The sequence below is a fragment of the Episyrphus balteatus genome, chromosome 4 (genome assembly GCF_945859705.1).
Source record: "Episyrphus balteatus chromosome 4, idEpiBalt1.1, whole genome shotgun sequence".
NCBI classification, from domain to species: Eukaryota; Metazoa; Arthropoda; class Insecta; order Diptera; family Syrphidae; genus Episyrphus; species Episyrphus balteatus.
This window is the reverse complement of record NC_079137.1, coordinates 74,602,458-74,623,874: the sequence shown is the minus strand read 5'-3', so window position 1 is coordinate 74,623,874 and position 21,417 is coordinate 74,602,458. Positions and strand designations below refer to the sequence as shown.

At 38.2% G+C, this 21,417-nt stretch overlaps 4 protein-coding genes across 4 annotated transcripts; 3 read left to right on the top strand and 1 right to left on the bottom strand.

Annotated features, from left to right (window-relative positions):
* Positions 1-2,756: 2,756 nt before the first annotated feature.
* Positions 2,757-4,504, top strand: LOC129918456 (alpha-amylase 1-like). The gene is made up of 3 exons (XM_055999037.1): positions 2,757-3,154; positions 3,206-3,542; positions 3,596-4,504. Exons 1-3 carry the CDS (start codon positions 2,781-2,783, stop codon positions 4,415-4,417), a joined length of 1,533 nt encoding a protein of 510 aa, XP_055855012.1. The 5' UTR covers positions 2,757-2,780; the 3' UTR covers positions 4,418-4,504.
* A 1,427-nt stretch (positions 4,505-5,931) lies between these two features.
* Positions 5,932-12,074, bottom strand: LOC129918773 (mucin-22-like). Its single transcript, XM_055999488.1, has 3 exons — positions 7,400-12,074; positions 7,010-7,340; positions 5,932-6,956 (listed from the first exon to the last, which is right to left on the bottom strand). Exons 1-3 carry the CDS (start codon positions 12,049-12,051, stop codon positions 6,012-6,014), a joined length of 5,928 nt encoding a protein of 1,975 aa, XP_055855463.1. The 5' UTR covers positions 12,052-12,074; the 3' UTR covers positions 5,932-6,011.
* A 3,668-nt stretch (positions 12,075-15,742) lies between these two features.
* On the top strand, positions 15,743-18,229 carry LOC129919656 (mucin-2-like). The gene has a single exon (XM_056000616.1). It carries the CDS (start codon positions 15,763-15,765, stop codon positions 18,202-18,204), a length of 2,442 nt encoding a protein of 813 aa, XP_055856591.1. The 5' UTR covers positions 15,743-15,762; the 3' UTR covers positions 18,205-18,229.
* Positions 18,230-19,796: 1,567 nt separating this feature from the next.
* Positions 19,797-20,937, top strand: LOC129918593 (uncharacterized). Its single transcript, XM_055999212.1, has one exon. The coding sequence runs from the start codon at positions 19,818-19,820 to the stop codon at positions 20,790-20,792; it is 975 nt and encodes a 324-aa protein (XP_055855187.1). The 5' UTR covers positions 19,797-19,817; the 3' UTR covers positions 20,793-20,937.
* The last annotated feature ends 480 nt before the right edge of the window (positions 20,938-21,417 follow it).

Below are 21,417 nucleotides of genomic sequence, written 5' to 3'. Positions count from 1 at the left end.
TATATTTGAATGAAATTGTAAAAAAAAATGTTTAAAACCAAATGAGCAAAACTGAAAAAATAAAATAAACAAGAAAAAATGTTTTTAATACTCAAGTCATGGAATTTTTAGAGAAATTAAAAGATATGAATAAGAAGATCTTAATGAAACTGGGAGATCTTAATGAAAAGCGAAAAATAAAATAAATAAGAAAAAATGTTTTTAATACTCAAGTCATGGAATTTTTAGAGAAATTAAAAGATATGAATAAGAAGATCTTAATGAAACTGGGAGATCTTAATGAAATGAAGTTTTTTGAAAAAGTGGCTAGACATAATTGTTAGAAAATAAAGTGTCTTAGAAACTTGTGGCTCAAAGAATTTTTTTTCTTAAAAAAATAACACATACAGGGTCTTTTAGTTTAAGCAAGAAAGGTTGAATAGCTTACAGGATATATGAAATTTTTGAGACAGACAAAGGATGGTAGAACTCGACAAGGTGACAAGAGGCGACATGGCAACATGGCGACATTGCGACAAGGGGACATGGCGACAAGGTGACATAGGGACAAGGTGACAAAGCGACATGTCGACATGGCGACAAGGCAATAAAGCGGCACCGTGAAGGGCCCAACCCATAGAATCCGTTGCGTCCGTTCCGTCGAAGTTTTCAACTGACAGCTCGATGGGAAGCGACAGATCGGACGTAGACGGACGGATTCGACTGAAGAAAGGGCCCGACCCATAGAATCCGTTGCGTCCGTTGCGTCGAAGTTTTAAAATAAAATACACGCGTTCTTATGGGAAGTGACCCATAAGCGACGGATCGGACGGAGACGGACTTCCCATAAGAACGTGTGTATTTTATCGAGCTGTCAGTCAAAAACTTCGACGCAACGGGCCCTGAAGGCCCCAACCCATAGAATCCGTTGCGTCCGTTCCGTCAATCCATCCGTTGAAGTTGAAGTTTGGGACAGAAAGGGGTGACCCATAGAATACGTCGTACGACGGATTGCTTTTTGACATCTCACTTCAAATTCCGAGGTGTGTTCGATATTTTATCGCTGAATGTGCACTAAGGAAGTTCTGATGCAAGAAATTTTTAACTATTATTGTTGTTTTTTTTTTTTTAATGAAATAAAATGCGTGACTAGATTTCATGTAGGTACTTGCTCTTCAGTTAAAAACAATTTTTAATAACAGATTATCATTTGTAGATATGACTTTGGAATAGTAAAATTGAACTCTACAACAGAATTTTAGTATTTAATTGATATAATTTATTAGATATATTATTAAATGTTACTTTTATTACATTTTCTTCACAAATAAACAATTAAAGTTCACAATTCATAAAATCGGAGAAGAAAAGAACACAGTTCTTAGTTCTGAAATTCTCCGGTGTGCACTCTAAAACAGAAAATTGAACAGATCTATTGTTGACAACCAATGTCAAAGCATACGACGAATAAAAAAGTAGAAAGTTGGGCAACTTCTTCCGTCGAATCCGTCCGTCTCCGTCCGATCCGTCGCTTATGGGTCGCTTACCATAAAACGTGTGTATTTTATCGAGCTGTCAGTTGAAAACTTCGACGGAACGGACGCAACGGATTCTATGGGTTGGGCCCTTGAAGTAGCCCAACTTTCAACTTTTTCATCCGTCGTATCTTTTGACATTGGTTGTCAACAATAGACCAGTTCGATTTTCTGTTTCTAAGTGCACACCGGAGAATTTCAGAACTAAGAACTGTGTTCTTTTCTTCTCCGAATTTATGAATTGTGAACTTTAATTGTTTATTTGTGAAGAAAATGTAATAAAAGTAACATTTAATGATATATCTAATAATATTATATCAATTAAATATCTAAATTCTGTTGTAGAGTTCAATTTTACAATGCCAAAGTCATACCTACAACTTATAATCTGTTATTAAAAATTGTTTTTAACTGAAGAGCAAGTGCCTACATGAAATCTAGTCGCACATTTTATTTTATTAAAAAAAAAAAGAACAACGATAATAGTTAACAATTTCTTGCATCAGAACTTCCTTAGTGCACATTCAGCGATAAAATATCGAACACACTTCGGAATTAGAAGTGAGCTGTCAAAAAGCAATCCGTCATACGACGTATTCTATGGGTCACTCCTTTCTGTCCCATTCTTCAACTTCAAGGGATTGTTTGACAGAACGGACGCAACGGATTCTATGGGTTGGGGCCTTAACACGGTGAAAAGGCGACATGGCGACATGGTGACAAGGTGACATAGGGACAAGGTGACAAAGCGACATGTCGACATGGCGACAAGGTGAAAAGGCAACATGGCGACAAGGCGACATGGCGTCAAGGTGACATGGTGAGAAAACGACCAGCCATAATTTGAACTTAACCGTTTGTGAAATTTGGAAATATCCCATATGGGGCATATTCCTCAAGTTAACGCTAACAACTGTAACAAATTATGTTTGAAAGCTACCACATATCTGTGATCACAAAATCTCTCACACAGCTGAAAACGTTTTCAATATTCTCCAAATAGCTGAGATATAAACTTAGACAAACAGACTAGTTTCTGTTCAAATTGCTTATCAATTCAAACATCATTACGAGGTGATTACGAATGTTAAGATAAATTTGAAAAAAAGCTTAAAAACAAAACTACTAATGAGGTATGTACAGCTGTTTTATCGATAGCCCTTTTATTCTTAGATAATTATTGAATTAAAAAAAAAAAACATCCATTATGTCAATAAAGAATAACCTATAAGAAGCTGATCAATTCTTCCATCATATCAGTTCACAATGCAACGATTTATTGTGAGTTTTCTTAACCTTTTAACGGTGGCTCTAGTTCTACCGGAAATTGTCCAATCCCGGTCAAATCCAGTTGGTTCTTTCAAACTTCCTCTCGATAAGACACATTTCCTGCCCAACCGTAGTGGAATTGTTCATTTACACGAATGGAAATTTTTGGATATTGCCAGGGAATGTGAAGAATTTTTAGGACCTCATGGCTATGCAGCTGTTCAGACCTCACCTGCTAACGAATACCTAATTATTCCCGGTCGTCCCTGGTATGAACGTTATCAACCAATTTCCTATAAGATCAAGTCACGATCTGGAGATGCTAGAGATTTTCTCGAAATGACACGTAGATGTCGCAAGGCTGGAGTACTGTGAGTATCTACTTTCAAAAAAGCTTCGTTGAGATGACGAGTCTTTTTCAGGATTCATGTTGATGTCGTTCCAAATCATATGTCTGGAAATACTCCTACCCGCCAAGCTAGGGGAACAGCTGGATCGGATGATTCAGTTCCAAGTGATTTCTCGTACCCTGGGGTGCCTTACAACTCGTCTCACTTCAACCACCCAACTTGTGGAATCAATAACTACGATGATCTCAGAGAAGCTCGTGTGTGTGAAATGGTCGGTTTACACGATCTCAATCAGACTATTCCATATGTTCAGGAGAAAATCGCTAACTTCCTTAACTCTTTGACCGCTATTGGTGCTGCTGGCTTCAGAGTTGACGCTGCCAAGCATATGTACCCCCAGGATCTCAAGGTAGGTTCCACACACAGTCTTTTTCTCAAAACTCTCCATAGTTTTTTTATTAGAAAATCTACAGCAGATTGAACCCTTTGTCGAAGGAACTTCGCCTCGCTGACAATGCATATCCCTTCATCTACCAAGAAGTTGGTGATTATTGGAAATTCAATTATAGTTTCTTGGGAGCTGTAACCGAATTTGCTCATCCTACAAATATGGCCAAATTCTTCAAAGGAGCCTCCAATGCAAATGCTCTCAAAAACTACGGTGGTCCACACATGGGAATGTTACCTACCGAGAGTGCTCTTATTTTTGTTGACAACCACGACTTGCAACGTCAGAATTCCTACACTTTGAATTACAAGAGTCCCCGCGAATTCACAGCTGCTTATGTCTTCACTTTGGCCCATCCCTATGGTATTCCACGAGTGATGAGTTCATTTGATTTTAGTTCCGATCAAGATGGTCCACCACATGATCAGTCTTTCAATATTGAGAGTCCACGTTTCGATGCGAATGAACAATGTAAAAACGGTTGGGTTTGTGAACATCGTTGGCCAGCAATTGCAAATATGATTGCTTTTAGGAATTCAGTTGGCAATAGCCCATTGACCAATTTCAAAGCTGATGATAGTAAGGGTACAGTTTCATTCTGTCGTGGCAAAAAGGGATTCGTTTTGATTAGTGCTGGAAGTCATGATATTAATGAAAAAGTTGCAACCTGTCTACCACCAGGTGTCTATTGTGATTCAGTGGCACAGAATAGTGTGAATAAGAAGTGTGCTCGTTCAGCACAGATTGTAGTTAACGAAGATGGAACAGCTCAAATTGATTTGCCAAGAAATGGAAAGCATTTAGCTGTTGCTTTGCACACCGGAAATAAGGCATAAAAGTTATCACTAGAAATCTTATAGATTAATCAAAAAAAAAAAAATAAAAATAAAATAAATATCCAAAGCAGTTTAAAATATCATTTTGTTTTATTCCTTTAAATTTAAGATGATAATTTTGTAATAAGGCATTAAGAAAGGCTCCAAAATGATATTTAATAAGTCTCCAATTCATGGATTCAAAGAATTTTAAGAACTTTTATGGGCTTCTTTGGCCTAAGCCGCTATCTAACAACCAGTGTTAAATAGACAGCTGTGGATAGGCATTAATTAACCAACCAACATATAATTTATAACTCATGAACTATTTTTTTTAGTTTGCTACAATTCACACTGCGTTTTCACCAGTAAATCATTAAGCTGAACTAAAGTTGAATCACTACTCGATGTCATAAGGTTGTGATGTCTTTATAGTATGAATCACAAAATACTGCATAAGAAAACTTGAAGTCTTTGTAGATATCATGCGAGGTATAATAGAACGGCCCTCTTATAAAACAGATAACTCCAGTATCACGGATTTTGATAGGAATCATAAATTGTCTAAGTATTTATTACGGATAGCAATATCACTATTTAAGTAATTATCACAGGTTAAACCCGGTATATACATCGAACCTACTTCGGAGAAGCATCACTAAGTTTAAAGGGGTGATTTGTTATAAATAACGAACTATTAAATTATTATTATATATCACAGATTACTTTGCTTGATACTAAAGTTATCCTGGTATCATATCAGCTACCCTATATTATTTTATATTTCACGCATTACTCTCCAAGTATAAAAGATTATTTAAATCATTATCACAGGTTTCTCTCGTTATCTTAGATAAATTCGATAAGTATCACAGTTTTCTCAGGTAAATATCACACGTTGCCTCAATATAAATTCCGGACTATTACTTGAGGCAACACATACTACTCTGCCAGATATCACAGCCTGGTTCTCAGAATAAATTCTGAGGTCATGTGCTGCATAGCTTTATTATTTATATAACAGATTATTCACATAAGTATAACATTATTCTGTTAATAATCAGGAGTTAAGTATCACAGGTCCCCTCAGTTTAAATACGGGATAACTCCAAGGATTATCACAGTTTTCTCATATAAGTATCACAGATTATTACATGAGGTACCCGAACCATATATAACTTTTACAGATATCACAGGTTGCGCTGGTTTAAACACTACTATCACGGGTATCATGTAATCAATGGCTTCTCTCTTAGGTGTGAATCTTGGTTAACTCCGAAAAGTATCATAGATATCTCTGATAATTATCACATGATACTTCCACATAGCTAAGGGATAAGGTATCACAGATTACTGTGGTAATAATCACGTGTTTTGTGACATTTTCTTATACAATTAAAAAAATAATAATCAATAAAATCAGAGGTTGGTCAACTCCGAGAAGTATCAAAGATCTTTCACTTCAAAATAAATCACAGATTACTGTGATACTAAGAGTTAAAACAAAAAATAAAATTTAAAAAGTGATTATTCCCAATATATCATTTTATTTAAATATTAAATTGTTTACATAAATATGTAATTTAGCTATTCCTGAAAATTTTGTATATCATTATTAGCCTATAACATCCCACAATTTGTCAAGCAGGCTTGAACTTTTTGTTGTCGTCGTCGTCTTCCTCGTAGTCCTCGTTGTCCTTGCCGTTGTCGTTGTCGTTGTCGTTGTTTCTAATGATCGCATAACGTTTCCAACATGCAAGGCTACAGCCAATTCGGTGCCTTTCTTTGTCAATTTAATTGTTGCTGTTCCATCAGATTTCACAACAATTCTTGAAGACTTATCGCAACTTTCAGTTGATGAACTTTTATCTGTAACAGCGTTACAGTAAGTTCCTTGTGGCAAACAAGTGTAAACTTTCTCATTGAAATCCTTGATTCCAGAACTTATTAGCACGAAACCTTTGTTCCCTCGGCAAAACGAAACAATACCTTTGGTATCATCAGATTTGAAGTTCGTCAATGATAAATCACCAACGACATTGCTAAACTCAACCATTTTTCTAATTACTGGCCAACGATGTTCACAGACCCAGCCTTTTTTGCATTGTCCACTTGAATCGAATTTTGGACTTACAATATTTTCATTTCTATCTTGTGGAGGGCCATTTTCAATGGTTTTGAATTCAAAGGAACTCATTACACGTGGGATACCATATGGATGGGCAAAGGTGAAGACATATGCTGCTCGAAGCTCTCGAGGTGATTTGTTGGTCAAAGTGTTCACATTGTTACGTTGCAGGTCTTGGTCGTCCAGGAAGGTTACTGCACTTTTATCGGGCAACATTCCCAACTGAGTTCCACCATAGTTCTCAAGACTGGAAGGCTTTAATTCATTATTGAAGAACGCTGCCATATTTCTAGCATGTGAAAATTCGGTAACTGCACCGAGATGGGTGTAGTTGAATTTCCAACTGTCATTGACATGTTGATAGACATAGGGGAATGAATCAGCTGGAAATCCAAACATAACGGACAATGGATTCAAGCGACTGTAGATTTTCTGAAAGTTCAAAATGTTAGAATTGTTTCCTAAAAGCTTTTTAAAAATGTTACCTTTAAATCTTCTGGGTACATGAATTTTGCCGCATCAATTCTAAATCCAGCTGCACCGATTGCCATTAGATAATTAAGGAAATTAGCAATGGTGAGCTGAACATGTATATTACTTTGATCGAGGTCGTGGAGACCATCGAGTTCGCAGACTCGAGCCTCAACAGTGTCGTTGACATTTGTAATTTGACAAGCTGGTTGATGGAAATGACTTGCATTATAAGGAACTCCTGGGTAGAAGAATGCAGCAGGGTAGGCTACTGATCCAGCTGTTCCCATAGCTGGGACTGGGGCATTTGATGTCATTTGATTGGTAACAACATCGACATATATTCTGAAAGAGAATAGAGTCATGGTCAGGACAAAGTTAAGATTTTTCATGGCTGTACTTACATTACTCCAACCTTGCGACATCTTCGTGCCATTTCGAGGAAATCTTTGGCATCTCCTGATCTTGTTCGAATTTCGTACGAAAGTGGTTGATAACGTTCATACCAAGGACGTCCCTTGATGATCAGATTCTCATTAGCTGGGGAAGTTTGAACAGCTGCAAATCCGTTTGGACCCAGATAATCTTCGCACTCCTTGGCAATATCAAGGAATTTCCATTCGTGCAAATGTACAATGCCGCTACGATCGGACACAAAATGTGGATTGTCGAATGGAAGGCTACCTGAGTTGCCTATGTATTCAGTTGTAGTCGATGGTTCTGTTGTGGTAGAAGTGGTTGTTGTTGTAGTGGTGGTGGTTGATGGTTCTGTTGTAGTAGAAGTAGTAGTTGTAGTGGTTGTCGTTGATGTTGTTGATGTACTGTCAGTGGTTGTTGAAGTAGTAGGGGTAGAAGTAGAACTTGCATCTTCCTGGATTGTTGTTTCAGTATCTCCTGATCCTTCAGTTGTAGTATCATTGGAAGAACTATCTGTTGTAGATTCTTCCGATGATGCTGTAGACGTTTTATCTGTTGAGGATTGAGAAGTTGAAGATTCATCAGTAGTAGTGGCAATTGTTGTAGTTGAAGACGAGTCTCCAGGAGTGGAAGTTTCATTATCACCAGTCACATTTGTTGTTGTTGAATCACCTTCAGTGGTTGCTTCATTTTCACCTGTATCTGTTTCACTTGAAGAATCACTTGTTGTTGTGTCTCCTTCCGTTGTTGTAGATGAGTCTTCAGGAGTTGAAGTTTCATTATCACCTGAAGTTGTGCCATCAGAAGAATCACTTGTTGTTGTGCCTCCTTCGGTTGTTGGAGATGAGTCACCAGGAGTGGAAGTTTCATTATCACCTGTTACATTTGTTGTTGTTGAATCACCTTCAGTGGTTGTTTCATTTTCACCTGCAGTTGTGCCACTTGAAGAATCACTTGTTGTTGTGTCTCCTTCCGTTGTTGTAGATGAGTCCCCAGGAGTTGAAGTTTCATTATCACCTGTTACATTGGTTGTTGTTGAATCACCTTCAGTGGTTGTTTCATTTTCATCTGCAGTTGTGCCACTTGAAGAATCATTTGTTGTTGTGTCTCCTTCCGTTGTTGGAGATGAGTCTCCAGGAGTTGAAGTTTCATTATCACCTGTTACATTGGTTGTTGTTGAATCAGCTTCAGTGGTTGTTTCATTTTCATCTGCAGTTGTGCCACTGGAAGAATCATTTGTTGTTGTGTCTCCTTCTGTTGTTGAAGATGAGTCTCCAGGAGTTGAAGTTTCATTATCACCTGTTACATTGGTTGTTGTTGAATTACCTTCAGTGGTTGTTTCATTTTCACCTGCAGTTGTGCCACTAGAAGAATCACTAGTTGTTGTGTCTCCCTCCGTTGTTGGAGATGAGTCTCCAGGAATTGAAGTTTCATTATCACCTGTTACATTGGTTGTTGTTGAATCAGCTTCAGTGGTTGTTTCATTTTCATCTGCAGTTGTGCCACTGGAAGAATCATTTGTTGTTGTGTCTCCTTCCGTTGTTGAAGATGAGTCTCCAGGAGTTGAAGTTTCATTATCACCTGTCACATTTGTTGTTGTTGAATCACCTTCAGTGGTTGTTTCATTTTCACCTGCAGTTGTGCCACTAGAAGAATCACTAGTTGTTGTATCTCCCTCCGTTGTTGGAGATGAGTCTCCAGGAGTTGAAGTTTCAGTATCACCTGTTACATTGGTTGTTGTTGAATCACCTTCAGTGGTTGTTTCATTTTCATCTAAAGTTGTGCCACTGGAAGAATCATTTGTTGTTATGTCTCCCTCCGTTGTTGGAGATGAGTCTCCAATAGTTGAAGTGTCATTATCACCACTTGTTGTTGTGTCTCCTTCCGTTGTTGAAGATGAGTCACCAGGAGTTGAAGTTTCATTATCACCTGTTACATTGGTTGTTGTTGAATCAACTTCAGTGGTTGTTTCATTTTCATCTGCAGTTGTGCCACTGGAAGAATCATTTGTTGTTGTGTCTCCCTCCGTTGTTGGAGATGAGTCTCCGATAGTTGAAGTTTCATTATCACCACTTGTTGTTGTGTCTCCTTCCGTTGTTGAAGATGAGTCACCAGGAGTTGAAGTTTCATTATCACCTGTTACATTGGTTGTTGTTGAATCAACTTCAGTGGTTGTTTCATTTTCATCTGCAGTTGTGCCACTGGAAGAATCATTTGTTGTTATGTCTCCCTCCGTTGTTGGAGATGAGTCTCCAGGAGTGGAAGTTTCATTATCACTTGCAGTTGTGCCATCAGAAGAATCACTTGTTGTTGTGTCTCCCTCCGTTGTTGGAGATGAGTCTTCAATAGTTGAAGTTTCATTATCAACACTTGTTGTTGTGTCTCCTTCCGTTGTTGAAGATGAGTCACCAGGAGTTGAAGTTTCACTATCACCTGTTACATTGGTTGTTGTTGAATCAACTTCAGTGGTTGTTTCATTTTCATCTGCAGTTGTGCCACTGGAAGAATCATTTGTTGTTGTGTCTCCCTCCGTTGTTGGAGATGAGTCTCCAGGAGTGGAAGTTTCATTATCACTTGCAGTTGTGCCATCAGAAGAATCACTAGTTGTTGTGTCTCCCTCCGTTGTTGGAGATGAGTCTTCAGGAGTGGAAGTTTCATTATCACCTGCAGTTGTGCCATCAGAAGAATCACTAGTTGTTGTGTCTCCCTCCGTTGTTGGAGATGAGTCTCCAGGAGTGGAAGTTTCATTATCACCTGCAGTTGTACCATCAGAAGAATCACTTGTTGTTGTGTCTCCTTCCGTTGTTGGAGATGAGTCTCCAGGAGTTGAAGTTTCATTATCACCTGTCACATTTGTTGTTGTTGAATCACCTTCAGTGGTTGTTTCATTTTCACCTGCAGTTGTTCCACTGGAAGAATCACTTGTTGTTGTGTCTCCCTCCGTTGTTGGAGATGAGTCTCCAGGAGTGGAAGTTTCATTATCACTTGCAGTTGTGCCATCAGAAGAATCACTAGTTGTTGTGTCTCCCTCCGTTGTTGGAGATGAGTCACCAGGAGTGGAAGTTTCATTATCACCTGCAGTTGTACCATCAGAAGAATCACTTGTTGTTGTGTCTCCCTCCGTTGTTGGAGATGAGTCTCCAGGAGTGGAAGTTTCATTATCACCTGCAGTTGTACCATCAGAAGAATCACTTGTTGTTGTGTCTCCTTCCGTTGTTGGAGATGAGTCTCCAGGAGTTGAAGTTTCACTATCACCTGTTACATTGGTTGTTGTTGAATCAACTTCAGTGGTTGTTTCATTTTCATCTGCAGTTGTGCCACTGGAAGAATCATTTGTTGTTGTGTCTCCCTCCGTTGTTGGAGATGAGTCTCCAGGAGTGGAAGTTTCATTATCACTTGCAGTTGTGCCATCAGAAGAATCACTAGTTGTTGTGTCTCCCTCCGTTGTTGGAGATGAGTCTTCAGGAGTGGAAGTTTCATTATCACCTGCAGTTGTGCCATCAGAAGAATCACTAGTTGTTGTGTCTCCCTCCGTTGTTGGAGATGAGTCTCCAGGAGTGGAAGTTTCATTATCACCTGCAGTTGTACCATCAGAAGAATCACTTGTTGTTGTGTCTCCTTCCGTTGTTGGAGATGAGTCTTCAGGAGTTGAAGTTTCATTATCACCTGAAGTTGTGCCATCAGAAGAATCACTTGTTGTTGTGCCTCCTTCGGTTGTTGGAGATGAGTCACCAGGAGTGGAAGTTTCATTATCACCTGTTACATTTGTTGTTGTTGAATCACCTTCAGTGGTTGTTTCATTTTCACCTGCAGTTGTGCCACTTGAAGAATCACTTGTTGTTGTGTCTCGTTCCGTTGTTGAAGATGAGTCACCAGGAGTTGAAGTTTCATTATCACCTGTCACATTTGTTGTTGTTGAATCACCTTCAGTGGTTGTTTCATTTTCACCTGCAGTTGTTCCACTGGAAGAATCACTTGTTGTTGTGTCTCCCTCCGTTGTTGGAGATGAGTCTCCAGGAGTTGAAGTTTCTTTATCACCTGTCACACTGGTTGTTGTTGAATCAGCTCCCGTGGTTGTTTCATTTTCACCTGGCTCTGCAGTACTAGATGAAGTCCCATCTTCTGGTGTCGAACTATCTGGGTTTGTTGTTTTTTCTGATGAAGAGGATTCAGTTGTCGAGCTACCAGGAGTAACTTCAGTTGTTGATATATCGCTTGGACCGGTTGTTGGTGTCAAAGTAGAATTCGAAAGTGCTGGTGTAGTTGGAGTGGGATGTGTTGTTGAATCTGTAGTCGCATTACATGGTGGCAATGTTGGATACGGTGGTTGGCATGGTGGTCTTGGAATCCAGGGAGGTGGAAATGGAATCGTTCCATTACATCCAGGCAACCAAGGTGGAACTATAGGGAGTGACCCATTGCAACCCGAAGGCAACTGACCACAGGGTGGAATTATGGGAAGCGATCCATTGGAACCAGGAGGTAACTGACCACAAGGCGGAATTATGGGAAGCGATCCATTAGAGCCAGGAGGCAACTGACCACATGGAGGAATCACGAATATTCCACCGCCCGGAAAACCTGGTGGAGGTGGTCCCAAGCCTATTAATGTCAGAATACTCACTACCAGACGGTCCATTCTTAACTAGAAAGTGCATTCTAAGGACAGCTTCTTATAAGCCGTCGTATTTGTTGATATTGATATTTCCCTTGTTCTAAGAACTCATTCGATGTTGACATTATCTTTTGTTTGCTGGTTGCAACAATACAAGTCTGTTTCAACACAGATGCTATTATGCATCAGTCATGTGCGCAGTTAATATTGACGTACATTATGATTATATTGTGAAATGATGATGTTATAATAATCATCTAAAACACGCGCTTATTTGTTCCATTATGTAATATCTCCCATTGACGGCAATAGGTACATAAGCTTGGTCCGGTGACATTTACATTTCAATGTCAGTAAGTGAAAGATGTCAGACATTACCTGGAAATAGTTTAAAGATATTAATGAGTAAATTTATGTCTGAGTGAAGATTCTTCAATGTATTTGACATAAATTATTGACAGTTATCTGTCATTGTTACGTAAATTAGAAAAAAATTTTGTGTGACCTAGAAATGACATCAACGCATGTATTGACACCTTACTGAGGATCTTCGCCTTATTAAATTTTTTTTTTTCAAAGTTGAAACAGACCCTTAAGAAAAACTAAAAGTTTACTATGTTCGTTACGAAACCTATTAGACGTTTTAACGTAATTTGCAACTGTTTAAATATTGCTTTTACAATAATGGATTCAAATGACTTAGTTTTTGGAATGAAAAGTATAAAACACTCGCTAGTATCCATATTAGCTTTAGTATTTGAATTACTTTTTGAGTTTAACAATGAAGTTTTTTATTCTATTGCTAATAGCATTATTTGTCTCTAATGGAGAGGCATCTTTTATTGAAGGGACAGTTATTGATCAAGGTGGCCTGATTGCTCTTGAGCCACCAAGTGGGGGAACCAAAATCGATGATGGAGGTTTGATTGCTCCTGAATCCCCAAACGAAGAAACACTTATTGATGAAGGTGGATTAATTGCTTCAAAAGAGCAGTCAGAATCGGACCCTGATCACTATGTTATTAAAGTTGAAGATATTCCAAGGATTCCTTTTGAACCACTTCCATGGCGTAATCCACATTTCCCCAGGCCAAGAATTCCTATTCCAGTAAATATATCACCTAAGCTAGAGCAAGAACCAGAAATTGAACAATAAATGGAAAAATCTGTAAATTTGGAGCAATGATGTCTCTAATTTTGTTGACATATTTATTTGGCTACTAAATAAACTAGGAAAAACTGCATTTAATTTTTTATTATTACTAAAATATATCCATAAAAGGTTTTGGGTTTCAAACAAGAAACAAATTTGGGATTTCTGAATTTATAGCTACTTCTATATTTATTTTTTGAAAAGAAATGTCAAAGGAATTAGGAAGTAGCACCATCTAGTGCTCATAATTATAAAAAAAGATTTTTTGTGGTATGAACCTACTAAGTGAATTTCTGTGAGTGAGAAGTTTAACTTCAATCGGGTAAACCTGTAAACCTGTTTTCATTTTTATTTTTATAAAGATCAACTCTTGGTTTCATTGCAAGTTTCTTATAATTTCGAAAATTCGCCTCTAATTAATTCAGCCGGTAAGTTTTTTTCACCAAATAAAGTCAAACACTTTAAGCCACAGAAAGAGCCTACTTGAGCGATTTATACAAGCACGATGTGACCGTGGTTTATTTAGATTTTTTTAATTAATATTTGACAGTTGAACTTAACGGACACTTTCAGGATATATTAAATATTATTTTCTGAACGGAAACTTAGGTGAACTTTCCAATAAAAGTGCCTATATTGGAATGATTTTTTTTGACACTTGACCAATCGGAAACCGAAAAATAGACTATACCTATATTTAAATCCTTACGTTTCAGAACCAGCTTTTCAAATGAAAGTTTTTGAAGTTACCTATACTTCTTTCCCAGCGTTCTTATCAGAGCGAACATTTACTTTTCGACAAAAATGTCAACATGACATTTTTTAAATGAAATATGTCCATTTTGTTTGTTTGACAAGTAATAAAATCGTAAGTGAATTGTGTGGTGTACCTACCTTATCGCTCGATATTGCTTACGACATGGGTACAATTCAAATCTTTTTCGATGATTGTTTCGTCATTCCTCTACTTCTTATTTATTAAATATCTACATTTCATAAAGAGACATCCTGGATCGTGGGACTTGTCTACTGAAAAAAAGATCTGTTGAATTTGTCACTAAACGCGTTCGTTTAGTGACACATTCAACTGATCTTTTCTACAGTAGACACGTCCGACGATGTGTCACTAAACGAAAGCGTTTAGTGACAAATTCAACTTGTTTTTTTTTTTTTTTAAAGGGAATTACCGAGTAAACTCTGTCTTTGATATTTACAATTTGGGTAATGTGCTTTCTGGGATGGTGGATGGTAAAAAAAAAACTGATGTATGCGCCCTTTTTTTACGTCAATAGATTTGAATTCAAAGCGTTTAGTGTAAACAATATAAACTTAAATTAAGAATCAGTGTTTTGCTGCGTCCACATTATGTTGATCTGTGATAATCGACACACTTGATCAACAAAGTGGAGCAAATGCTCAACTTTTGTTGACCTGAACGCGACGATCAAAGCATGTTGCGAATGTTCCAGCTTGATGATAGTGAAATAACAGTTGAATCCCAAAATGACATTTTACTGACATTCAACATGAAAAATAATAAGTCTACATTAAACTAAGAGTGTGGATGAGTGGCATGCTGGTCCACAATTAAAATGAAAAGTGTTGATCGGCAAAATATGAACGCACCTTTAGAAACTTATTTTACTGAGCCGTTGGCACAAATTTCCTCTAGTTTCAGACGTCAGACCTGTTAACTACTCTTACAGCTTTTGGAAAGATTATGATGTTATTTTTACGTCAGAGAATGGACGTGTTGTCCGATTTCGTTGACCGTGTAGCCAGCTTAAGGCTTAATAGCAGAATATTATCGAACTAAAAAAATTTTCCTAGAACTAACGAAACTGAGTTTTTCTGTGTCATGCAGTTCACATTCACTTTTTGAACAGACTTAGAACCTAGAAATTATTTCAATTTTTACCGACTTCCAAAAAGGAGGAGGTATTCAATTCGTCTGTGTTTTTTTTTTGTTCTTTTTTTTTTTTTTATGTTTGTTACCGCATAACTTTGGACTGAGTGAACCAATTTTTATAATTCTTTTTGTATTGGATAGCTGGTGGCTGCAGTGTGGTCCCATTTCAATTTCGTTCACTTTTAGTCATAGGAACTATTTTAAAAACCATAAAACCCAGTTTTGATCCATGGAAGTCGGTTTTGTTTTTTTGTTAAAAATGATTATTAATATTATTACTATTATACGTATTTAGAATATTTATTTTGCTCTTAAATTAATTTCGCTTCGATCTTAAAGAGCAAGAACACTAAACCCAGTTATGGATTTAATTTAACATCGCAAATGAATAACGTTTCCAATAGTCACACTCTCTGCGCATTTAAATTTTGTTTGAACAAGTGTTTTTCAAAACACCAGAACTTGTGCATTTGGTCAATCATTTGTTTTAGCTTATTCAATTTATTAAAAGTGTGCAACAAAATAAATATTTACAATTTCTTGTGGTCTGTAAAAATTATTTGAAAACACTTGTTAAGTTTTTAATAATGACTTTTATTCTACTATTATTGAAACATATAAAATGAAGCTGGAGAATGATTTTTTCTAATAGTTTTGTCTTCAAGTTCACACTATGAAGGTGATAGCAGCAGTAATACTGCTAGTGGTGGTCCTGGTCGATGTCAAAGCCCAGGAAATTTCTAGGCTTGAAAATTCATTGCCATCAGAACTTATAAAAACGGTTGATGGGCAAATTCGTGATAAGAGGAATATTGTGAGACATCCATTATGGCCCCATCGACCAATTATTCCACCACGACCAATTATTCCACCACGACCAATTATTCCACCACACCCAATTGTTCCACCACATCATCCAATCAACCCTCCATGGCCATTTTGGACAACAACAACTACAACCAGAAGACCAACAACAAAAAGGCCAACCACAACTAGAAAGCCAACCACAACGAGGAAGCCGACAACGACTAGAAAACCAACCACAACTAAAAAGCCAACCACCACTAGGAAGCCAACAACTACAAGGAGGCCTACAACGACTAGAAAACCAACCACGACAAGAAAGCCAACTACAACTAGAAGGCCAACTACGACACCTAAGCCAACCACAACTAGAAGGCCAACCACGACACCTAAGCCAACCACAACTAGAAGACCAACTACGACAAGAAAGCCAATTACAACTAGAAGGCCAACCACAACACCTAAACCAACCACAACTAGAAGACCAACTACGACACCTAAGCCAACTACGACACCTAGGCCAACTACGACACCTAAACCAACTACGACACCTAGGCCAACTACGACACCTAGGCCAACTACGACACCTAAACCAACTACGACACCTAAACCAACTACGACACCTAAACCAACTACGACACCTAGGCCAACTACGACACCTAAACCAACTACGACACCTAGGCCAACCCCGACACCTAAACCAACCACTACTACACCAACGCCGACAACGCCTACTCCAACAACTTCAGGGCCCAAACCAACCACTGCAAAGCCAACTCCAACAAGACCTGACCCTTCAACTTCCGGGCCGGATTTAACAACAACAACGTCAAGTCCTATAACAACTACACCAACAACATCAACAACACCATGTTTCACAATGCCATCGACGACGACAACGACACAAACTCCACTTACAACTCAAGAACCAGAAACAACTGCAAAAGAAGAAGACCCAACTGAAACAACGGAATCTCAGTCTACAGAAACCTCCGATGAACCACAAACAACTGAAGAGGCAGAAACAACCGAAGCAGCTGAAACAACCGTAACAGAACCAACTGAAACAACAGAACCACAATCAACAGAATCATCAGAGGAACCACAAACAACTGAAGATGAAGAAACAACCGTGACTGGTGAAGACCCAACTGAAACAACAGAACCGCAATCAACAGAATCATCAGAGGAACCACAAACAACTGAAGAGGCAGAAACAACCGTGACTGGTGAAGACCCAACTGAAACAACGGAACATCAATCAACAGAAATGTCGGAGGAACCACAAACAACTGAAGAGGCAGAAACAACCGTTACAGAAGTCGACTCAACTGAAACGACCGAACCACAATCAACAGAAACGTCGGAGGAGCAACAAACAACTGAACCAGCTGAAACAACCGTAACAGAAGAAGACCCAGCCGAAACAACAGAACCGCAATCAACAGAATCATCAGAGGAACCACAAACAACTGAAGAGGCAGAAACAACCGTGACTGGTGAGGATCCAACTGAAACAACGGAACATCAATCAACAGAAATGTCGGAGGAACCACAAACAACTGAAGATGCAGAAACAACCGTGACTGGTGAAGACCCAACTGAAACAACGGAACAGCAATCAACAGAAACTTCGGAGGAACCACAAACAACTGAAGAAGAAGAAACAACCGTAACACAAGAAAACCCAACCGAAACAACAGAACCTCAATCAACAGGAACATCGGACGAACCGCAATCAAAAGAACCAGCAGAAACAACCGTGGCTGGCGAAGACCCAACAGAAACAACAGAACCTCAATCTACAGCAACACCAGATGAACCACAAACAACTGAAGAAGCAGAAACAACTGTAGCACAAGAGAACCCAACTGAAACAACAGGACCTCAATCAACAGCATCACCAGATGAACCACAAACAACTGAAGCTGTACAAACAACGGAGAACTCACAGTCTACTGAGGACCAACCATCTACAGCAACCGAAGATGAACCCTCAACTGAGACATCAGAAACAACATCAACAGCACAACAGGAAACAACTGCTACACAAGAACAGGATTCAACTGCCCAAACTGAGGAGACAACAACAAGTCAGCAGCAATCTACTCAATCTTCTACCGAAGGGCAGACTTCATCTGACGAATCGACAAATTCTACCCAGACAACAACTACTGGACAACCAACGAGCACTATTTCTGAACAACCATCCACTGGATCAACAACTGTAGCACCAACACCGTCTCCACCATGCCGCTATCCAATTTTGGCAGTTTTCTTAACATGGTGGCCATTTTGTTGTCAACAATAAAAAATAAAAGCATAAATTAAACGAATTTGAATGCATTTTTTCTTCATGTTTAGTTCCATATGTTGGGAATGTGTCAAAAGTTTGACAGCGAACTATTATATAAAATTAACTTTTCAAGAAACCAACATTTTTTTTAGATACATGAAAAATAGTGTTAGTGAGGCGGCTTAGCATCTAAATCGTACACTTTGTGATGAAAGCATGAAATTTATATCATTGGTAGTACTTAATATAAAAGTTATTTTGAGATATTGGGCCACCTTGTATTCCATCCAGGAGGGTAGATACAAGACTTTTTCTGTGTTGCACTCGATTTGTTGCATATCATAGTATAGGCAATGAAACATTTGTGTTAATATGATTAATATGATAATTATGTTATAATTTTTTCGGATGAAACAAAACAAACTTATTCTTTAAATCATCACCCTAGTATTGAAGTGGCGCAGACGCCATTTTTACATTCATGGAAAATCGCATTTTAATGTTCGGAAGATTATTGCGGAAGAACTAATAGCTGGAATTTTTTGATTTTTTAGTATGATATAAAGTGAAAATTTATCTTTTATACATACATTTATGTTATCGGATATCTGAAATTCGTTTAGTATTCAAAATATTTAAATTTTTGTCCAAAATGAGTTTGCCGTATACGCCATTAAAATGAGAAGTTTCTTTTATTCAAACACGAACGTAAAAAAAAAAAACATAACCGCATTAAGACGTACGTCAAAACAATTCTCAAAATTTCATAAATTGCATTACGTAAATGCCAAAATTTGCTGTTTACGTCAAACAATACGTGAATATCTCAGCAACAAAAAAAGATAGAAAAAAACGGATAACAGATTTGAAAAGAGCACCCTCGAAAACATAAGACTGTATACCTAGTTAAAAAAATTTAATTTGGCGTATACGGCACTCCAACACTAGGGCGACGAAATGTCTTGTACAAAAGATGTAATATACACCCGCCATTCTAATTTAACAATTCTGAGAGTTAGATGATGCTTAGATCACCAAGTTAATCCCTTTGACATTCTTGTCAAAAAGTAAATTTTCATTCCGTACAAATGGCAGAAAAATATAACTTTAAAAAAGTAATAGCTGCATTACAATGTATTTGTACAAAGCAAATTTTTTTCATCCGTTTGACAGGTTGTTGTTGTTTGCCGTTTGATGAAATGGGTGCATAGAGCACCAAATAAAATAGTTCCTCGGAATATTTACATGAGAGTTATTTAAAAAAAGTGACAGCTGGTTGAAAAATGTTCTTGTACAAAGAAAAATAAATGCTTCACTTCTCAAATACGACTTCCCACAGCTGCTTTAATTAAAAAGTGTAATTGTTGCACTATAATTCTATATTCCCTCTTTAAACTCCAGATACTTGATACTTCACACGTATTTAATTGAACAGCTTTTTGATGTGTTTTTTATTTCTTTTAATAAGTGCATCATATCAAATATTGACATTTTGTTTTGCTATAAAATAAATATGTCTGTTAAAAGAATAGATGGATAACTTCCGGGTGTTCGAAATTAGTATAAAACATAGACCATTCGATATGATTACGCATAGTTAAGTTTGTCTTGACAAAACATTAAGTACAATGAAGTTTCTAGTAGTTTTTGCATTACTTACAGTTTTAGCTGTAGCTGCAGCAAGGAGTCCTCCAAAATTCCGTCGCCATCCAGTTGAGGATAGGCGAATTGGAGACAGTAGTTCCGAAGAGAGTTCTGAAGAAAGCTCAGAAGAAGATATTGCAAGAAACCGACGACAGAGATTGGGTCCACCACAGGGACGCCGTCGTGCAGGTCAAAGAAGGCCACATGGTCCACCACCACAACAACAACAACCAGAACAAGAGCAAGAAGAGGGACGTCGTCCACCACAAAACAAACGTCGCCCACATGAACACAGGCCAGGCCAACAACAACAAGGACAGGAACAACAACCAGGACAAGGACAGCAAATACCCGGACAGGGACAACAACTTGGACAAGGACAGCAAAGGCCTGGACAAGGACAGCAAAGACCCGGACAGGGACAACAACCAGGACAAGGACAGCAAAGACCTGGACAAGGACAGCAGAGACCCGGACAGGGCCAACAACCAGGACAAGGGCAGCAAAAGCCTGGACAAGGACAGCAAAGACCCGGACAGGGACAACAACCAGGACAAGGACAGCAAAGACCTGGACAAGGACAGCAGAGACCCGGACAGGGCCAACAACCAGGACAAGGGCAGCAAAAGCCTGGACAAGGACAGCAAAAGCCAGGACAAGGTCAACAACCTGGACAAGGGCAACAGAAGCCTGGACAAGGACAGCAAAAGCCAAGACAGGGGCAACAACCAGGACAAGGGCAACAAAAGCCTGGACAAGGACAGCAAAAGCCAGGACAGGGGCAACAGCCAGGCCAACAACCAGGGCAGGGCCAACAACCGGGACAGGGACAACAACCAGGACAGGGTCAACAACCAGGACAGGGTCAACAACCAGGACAGGGTCAACAACCAGGACAAGGACAACAACCTGGACAAGGCCAACAACCTGAACAGGGCCAACAACCTGTTGAAATATAAGAAGCCGAACAAAGCGAGGAACAATAAACACATGAATTCATTCCAGGAATCCTTGTTTTGATTTTGAATCTTGTATATGACAAAAAATTCTAATATTCTTTCTTTTAAAGTTCCAATAAAATGATTGTATTGGTTGAGCTTCAAATACTGTTTTTCTTCATTTTTTTCCTTAGCTACATTAATTTTTGAATGGATTTCCAACAAAGTTTAACAGTTCCTACATGTATAACAGTTATTATAACAATTGAAGATGAAACTAGAAAAGCAGTACAAATGTACATATATCTGTATAAAATGAAAGCAGGACGATATATTATTTATACCGTTAGATAAACAACACCCGACTTGATGTTTTTTCCCTACATAAAATTTTAGACTTATTATAATAGTTCTTCAATTGGCATTTCAAATAACAACGCTCTACAAATGCTTAGAAAAATCGTTTATAGAGATCAGTGATGGCAATGATTTAATAGATTAAAAACCTTAAAAATCTTTAAATTTAATGATTGCCACCCTAGTTGAATTCAAATATTTCCTACTACCTGAAATAAAATGACTGCCATCTTGGGTTAAATTAAAAACTTCAATTCAAACAAGCTTTAATTTGTCTAAAACTGAAATT

Coding starts and splice junctions, on each gene's coding strand:
- LOC129918456 (XM_055999037.1), top strand. CDS start 2,781: ATGCAACGATTTATTGTGAGTTTTCTTAACCTTTTAACGGTGGCTCTA. Junction 3,155..3,205: donor TGTCGCAAGGCTGGAGTACT/GTGAGTATCTAC, acceptor AGTCTTTTTCAG/GATTCATGTTGATGTCGTTC. Junction 3,543..3,595: donor TGTACCCCCAGGATCTCAAG/GTAGGTTCCACA, acceptor TTTTTTTATTAG/AAAATCTACAGCAGATTGAA.
- LOC129918773 (XM_055999488.1), bottom strand. CDS start 12,051: ATGGACCGTCTGGTAGTGAGTATTCTGACATTAATAGGCTTGGGACCA. Junction 7,341..7,399: donor TGTCGCAAGGTTGGAGTAAT/GTAAGTACAGCC, acceptor ATTCTCTTTCAG/AATATATGTCGATGTTGTTA. Junction 6,957..7,009: donor TGTACCCAGAAGATTTAAAG/GTAACATTTTTA, acceptor TTGAACTTTCAG/AAAATCTACAGTCGCTTGAA.
- LOC129919656 (XM_056000616.1), top strand. CDS start 15,763: ATGAAGGTGATAGCAGCAGTAATACTGCTAGTGGTGGTCCTGGTCGAT.
- LOC129918593 (XM_055999212.1), top strand. CDS start 19,818: ATGAAGTTTCTAGTAGTTTTTGCATTACTTACAGTTTTAGCTGTAGCT.